The 7,020-nt window shown below is 30.3% G+C and overlaps 1 protein-coding gene across 2 annotated transcripts in view; it reads right to left on the bottom strand.

The window, feature by feature from the left end:
- Nucleotides 1-7,020, bottom strand: part of LOC106461720 (intersectin-1-like) — a 223,110-nt gene that overhangs the window by 105,786 nt on the left and 110,304 nt on the right. For both annotated transcript variants that reach the window (XM_022388749.1, XM_022388750.1), the window contains exon 21: nt 5,031-5,177. In XM_022388749.1, the coding sequence (XP_022244457.1) occupies nt 5,031-5,177 (147 nt within the window). The remainder of the gene's footprint in view (nt 1-5,030; nt 5,178-7,020) is intronic.

Raw genomic sequence — 7,020 nt, 5'->3', positions numbered from 1 at the left:
TTTCCACTTGTGTGACCCACATGACACTATTTTCTCTTAGCATGTCATCATCCCTGTTTTATCCACCACCCCTCAAAAAAGTAGGAAATTAAATGTAAATTACTCTATAAAAATCATCAATGCTCAGACAAACCATATTTTTTATAGTCTTCAATTTTGTTTGGTTACAGAGCTTTCGATTAGAGAATCAGACCCCTCCTGCTACACCTACCTGTCACATCCTCTCTTTCAGAATTTGTTAATAGTTCTCTCATACGTTTAATTATACATTACCCATAACCAATAAAACGTCAATGTTTTCATCTGTCAAATGACATATTCTATAATGTTATGTTCTGAATGGTTAAATGTCAATTTCACTCAGAGTACCAGCATCGTTCCCGTGTGAAAGTTAACGACTAGCTTGGATGAATTTGTATCGACTCTTGTCACATAGTTAGAAAGCCAGAAAAATTTTGAGAGGTAAGGGAATTTGTTTACTTTTTGGATGTTATTAGTCTATATTCTTTGATGCATTATTTAATTAAATAAAAATTATTTAGTACATTACTATCATTAGTATAAAACAATAAGGGTTAACAATTGACAGAAAGAAAAAAGAAGACTGGTTAAGTATTTTATTTCTTGTTTTTCATGTTTATTTTTTATGTATAATTATGAAAGTAACTAAAATGTAAAAAAATAGAGATCCTTTTAGATTAGTTAAGATTAAATTAGGCAAAATAAATAATATTATATTAAAAAATGTTTTATGAGGCACACACGTGAGCAGCTCCTAGCTTGTGGGTAACGTAATTCATTAGCGAATCGTGAGTTACCTATTCATTTACAATTTATAATGGTGCGGATAGTAGTTAGACATGGTTCAAAAGCCAATAAAAAGGGCAATAAAACAATAAAATTTAATTATTTGAAGATGTATAATATTACGAACTTAGAGCTACTTAGGATAAACGAATGTAGTTTCATGTTACAATTTGAAGCCATTTTAGAAGAAAAGAAAAAGGGTAATTTACATTTATTTTGATTTTGTGTGTGTGTGTGTGTGTGTGTGTTTATGAGGTCGGTTGAATTGATGGGCATTTTTGAGAGAGTTAACTCTTTCAGCATAGGCTCGGTCACTGGGATCAACCTTGTAACCATTTTGTGCTTATTATAGATTTCATGTTATAACTTTTAAATTAGTTAGCGAATGTTAACAAAATTTGGCAGATTATCCGTAAACATTACAATGCTATCATACACAAAATATCAAATGTTTTTATTAAGTCTTAAGGTTTGTAAGGCAATGTTTTAACATCATAAACATTTAAATTGAACCAGTGTTGCATTCAATACACACAAAAAATCAGCGTTTAACTGTTTTCTTTAATATCTACTTTTAAATTATGACTTTGAATAATGTATACTAAAATTTAAATTATAATTTACAGTTTGATACAAACTTTATTGACATAAATTCATGAAATAGTAGTTCAGTAAAATATTGAATGCGAGTCAACAAACATGATGACATGGCCTTTGACTCATGACCTGTGTGGAAAGGATTAAAAGTATTATATGTGAGCATCTATTTTCATTACTTTTAATTTGCACATGTTCACCATAAATCAAACAAGGACATCTGTACTGTTCAGTGAAATACAAGCAGTTGTAAGGTGAGGCTGTGGTGATCAGATATCAATCAGATAATGTTAGAAATCAAATTGATTATATCACCATGAACAGAAGATATAGGAATGCAGTACAATAACTGAAAACCTACCCAGGGATTGACTTCATGAGCAACTATGGTTCTGTAATATGCACCATCAAGATAAGATTGGGGAAAGTTAAGCAGCCAAAAGTGGCAAAGGAGTTTAATTATACAATTCTAATGGAAAAAGGTCTGATTAAAAAAAGGTATACAGTTGCAGATAACAACCATTTTAAAAAAGTGGATGAAGGAAATATGAAATAAGGTTATTCTGTTAAAATTAACTCTCTCACTATGGGCTTGGTTTGAACTGGCCAAGTTTGTGACCCCAAATTGACCTTCATAGTTTCCATACTATAACTTTTAATATGTTTAGTGTATTTTTGTGAAACTTTCAGTAATCATTAAGCAATTTTTAATCAGAATTTTTAAGGAAACATTTTCACTAAAAATTTCTCCATTAATATATGGAGTCAAAATGTTGACTGCTCTGAGTGAAGTGATTTAAGTTAAGATTAAAATATTTCTTTTTATCTGAAAAATTTCAAATTTCATTTGCATAATCTGTAAAATCTCCTATATAAATGGCAAATAATTTTTTTAGTAAAATTTTATATTTTATCTGTTATTTACCCTACCTTAACTCTATACAAGGTTGGTTAAATTGACCAACCTCGTAACCACCAAAAAAAAAAAAATTGAAATAAATTTAAATTACCATATTTTCTTTTTTGAATGATTTCAATTCTAAAATGAAACTAAATTTGTTTATCTGAAATAGCTTTAACTTGTAAGAGCATGCATTTACTTAAACTTCAATTTTATTTTTCTATTGCCTTTTGAACCTCTCTAAATGTGCAATGAGAACTTTTAAAAATAAGATAATTATGTTCCTTGTGGGAATAGTTTGAACTGGAAGCAAAATAGAGAATTCTCCGTACAGAAAACAGCATAGTATAATATGTCATTTGACAGATTAAAACTAATAGTTTTCTATTGGTTATAAATGATATAGTATAAAATGTTAGAGAGAACAATTGGCAATTTGTGTCTGGTTTTCTAATTTAATTTCCCAATTTCTAAATTATGTTTTGCCTAAGTAATGACTATATCACAATGAGTAATTTGCATTAAATTCTGTACTTCTCAGAGGGTGGTAAATAAATGATAGAAGAGGGAATATCTCGACAGCAAATGTCACATACTAAAGGAAATTCAGAAGTGTTATTTAATATTACCTTATAAAATTAAGAGCTTCAAATATATACATTATATTAAAAATTGGATTATTAGCAACATTTTTATGTAAAATTTACTTGTATATCATGATAAGAATAAACCTTTCAAATATGAAATTTTAAAATACAAATAATGCATAATTAAATAAAATACAAATACAACTTAACTGTTTCTCTAACTATAACATGTTTATGTAAGAAACAACTGAAGTACTATTGTGAACAAAGCAGCTAACAATAGTGTAAGAGGTTACATCTACCCAAGGACAACTTGGTACCAATTTCAAATTAACCTTTGTTGGATTATAGCATAAAATGAGATCTTTCTAGTGACTATAAACATATACATGTTGAAAGTACATGCAACTTCTAAAGCTCAACATTAACTTTAGAAGGTGGGCATTTGAGGAAAATGTACTTTGAAACATACGTGTCAAAAGGGGAAGTAAGCTACATTCTTGTCTGGACTTACATGTACATGACTATCCTTAAAGCTATACTTCTCCAAGTTTTGACACTGTTTGTATTTCATGCTTCATGTGACAAAAACCTGAGATATTTCATTATTGCTTTCAATATTTCTTTTGAAATAAAACAAAGATAATATAAAACTTTAATCTATAATTTGCTTGATAATATTAATTTCATTAAAATATATTGATAGCAAAGTGGCTTGAGTAAATTTTGAAAGTAACTGAGTGCAAAGAAAGGAGTTTAAAAAGCTCATTCTTTTTAAAGGGTTAATGAAAATGCTGGAAGAATTGGACATTGATGGTAAAGACTTGAGAATTTTAAGAAACTTCTATTGGGACCAAACTGCAACAGTGAAGATAAATTATGAATTAAGTGAATTCATCCAAATGAGGCAAGGCTGTGACTTTTAAACTGATTTACTTTGTATAGTGAAAAATCCTGAGGGAAATTGAGGATTTTCGAGGGTTGATCACTAATGGACACAATTTGAACAACTTGCACTATGTTGATGACACAGTTTTAATAGTTGATTCAGAAGAGCTGCTGCAAAAAATTCTATATAAAGTTGTTAGTGAAAGCAAAAAGAAGGACTTGCATATTAACTGTAGGAAAACAGAATGTATGGTAATAACAAAGAAGAAGATCACTCCTGTATGCATGGTCAAAGTAGATAAGGAACAGACAAGGCAGGTAGGTCAATAAATTCAACTACCTAGAAAGCTGGATAACACCAAATTCTAAATTTGATCATGAAATAAGACAGAGAATAGGGATGGAAAAAGACATTTCTGAAAATGAAAAAAAGATACTGATAAATAGTAAAATTTCTATGAGAGCAAAGTTAAGAGTTTTGGATTGTTATGTTATACCAGTTATCACATACACATCAGAATGTTGAACAACATCACAAATATGGTAAAATGAATTGAATAAATTGAGTTGTGATTCTTAAGGCACATCTTGAAGGTATGCTGAACAAGTCATACCTCAAATGAAAATATTTTGTCAGAGCAAGTTGCAGGAGGAAGCTCAGAAAGAGACAGTTGGAGTATCTCAGACACATTATGAGGTAAGAAGAAATTGAAAGTCTAATCATAACTGGAAAGATTGAAGGAAGGAGAAACCATGGAAGGCAGAAGTTGACTTATGTCAAGAGTCTATCTAAATGGACAAATGTATCAACATTGATAATTCATTTTGCCTCAAGGAGAAGAGATCTGTAGAAGACGATGGTCATCAACATCCTGTTTGGATATGGTACAGAGAGAGATGTCTATTATGCTCCTGAATCCTAAGTTTTGTTTCTCCAATGTAATGGAAACCACATTCACAAGGGATACTGTAAGTTGAATTTTTACTATTTGTTGGGTCTTTAGATGGTTTCGTGTTCACTAATTGCAGACTAATTGTTGTGACTTGTGAATAGTGTTCTTACTTTATGTTGTTTACATATCCTCCATGACAATAATAGCAGTTTTCATTTTAATATATAACAATCTTTGTTTTGGAGATGCTGTTTGTTTACTGAAGATGGAAAAAACTGTAAAATTGCAAACTTTTTTTTCCTATCTTACAACAAACCACTATAAGCCACAAGAAAAGACAACTTATTTTCACCTTACCTTTTCTTGGAATTCCCCATACCACCACATGTCTTGTTGTTCCTTTACAGAGATAACATCTCCTTTGTTGAATGTTAAGTGGTTGTCCTTTTTGGCTTTCCAGGGAAAAAGAGCTTGAGCCTGTAGACCTTCAGGAGCAGCTTGGCCCTATAAAACAAAATCACTAATAATAATAAGCAAACATTTTATTTTTAACTTTTCATGAAAATACCATGTAAGTAATATGGACTTCATAAGCTGTGTAACCTAATTTTTTTCTGATTTATGCAACTACAAATTATAGTAAAAATGATGTCTTTGCAAGTTCTTAAGTCTCTCATTATGATATATTCTTTAACTCATTTGCTACTGCCTTGGTGGATTACATCAATTACATGACCCTAAACTGACCATCAGTTTCTATACTATAACTTTTAATGTGTTTTTTTGTGTATATTCATGAAATTTTTCAACTTTTAGTAAACTTTACAAGTCTTTTGTGGACAATAAAATAAGAATTTCACCAACCTCATAACCATCATAAAACTTTCAGGTTGAAAAATTATAGAAACAAGACAGGTAGCTTAAAGTGAAAAAAGTAAACAAACAAGTTTAAATTTAAGTCATAGTGCTGACATTGTTTCCACAAGTTACAAACCTCTCTTTTGACCCTCCTAAATATTACAGCTCTTAGATATTGAGTCAAATTAGGGATTTGTAGCTTGAAGAAATAATGTCATCACTATGTCTCAAACCTTAAGCTTCTTTGTTTAGATTTTTTTTGCAATTTCACTTTAAGCTACCTATTTTATATATTTTTTGACAATCCCTATTCCTACTTTTTAAATTAATAATTTTTAATAATCAGCTGAATTAAAAATTTATCTTTGTGAACAAAATACTTGTAATATTTACTAAAAGCTTATAAAATTTCATGCATGAAGATAAACTTATTACACTAAACTTTACAAATATAATTTTATGGTCAAAATAACTGAGCACGGAAAGTTAATAGGATTGGAAAAGGAAGGATTATAGATGAACTTGATGCAACAGGACCATTTAGAAAGAGACTTGCAACAAGTCCTACCACAACCATAGGAATCAAAATGCTGTGTCATGTATCAGGTGAGAATCCACAAACACAAATGGCATCCAAGGGTCTCAACACCAATACACAACATAATCAAGAAAAATTTCAGCCTGGAAAAGCAACACAAGCACAAAAGTTACTTCCATAATGCATTGTTAAACCATCACATACTTCAAGCAGCTGGAGATTGAAAGAGATATTCATGCTACTCCGAAAGAAGATATACAGTCAAGTCATCAGACACATCACCTATGGATTTCTGAGAGATCAAATTTTGAAAAGGGTACTGTAAAACTTGTGTTCTTGTTCACTATATATATTATGGAAAGTAAGCAGAGGAGTGGCATGGTTTGGACATTACAGCCTTATAATGGAGCCTTTTGCATTTGAAACTCTGCTGCAGGGCTATTGTCAAGATGCAATGTTGTCAGAAAGAGTAAATCTGGACATGGTAAAATAGACTATAACCACGTGGTGAGGCTTCTAACTTGTTTTAATATAATGTACATTTTTTAAATTTAACATTTCTCAGTAATGTGAAAGCTAACTGTTTCTGGAATAAATCATTAGCTCTAAAGATCAACTACTTTTGGTTCTTGTGAGAGAAGAGTTAATTCTTAGTTTTAGTGTGTATTCTTTGTATGTATCAGTTAAAATGGACTACTCAATATTAATTATAAAATCAGTATTCACACTATAGATAGCTTATCATATATTGTTTCAATCTATTATCCTCATTAAAAAACACTGGATGTGTCTACAATGTTTGTGAAATATTTCATAATGATAAGAGACAGCTGAAATGGGGGGAAAAAATAAAAGGCATTACTTTTATCCATCTCATGCGCATAAACATGTTATTAATTTTAAAGAGACGTTTGGTAAATATTGTCAGTGTCTTTAGCAAAGAAAAGATGG

The sequence above is a fragment of the Limulus polyphemus genome, unplaced genomic scaffold (genome assembly GCF_000517525.1).
Source record: "Limulus polyphemus unplaced genomic scaffold, Limulus_polyphemus-2.1.2 Scaffold1018, whole genome shotgun sequence".
Taxonomy (NCBI): Eukaryota; Metazoa; Arthropoda; class Merostomata; order Xiphosura; family Limulidae; genus Limulus; species Limulus polyphemus.
This window is presented reverse-complemented; position numbering and strand designations above follow the sequence as displayed.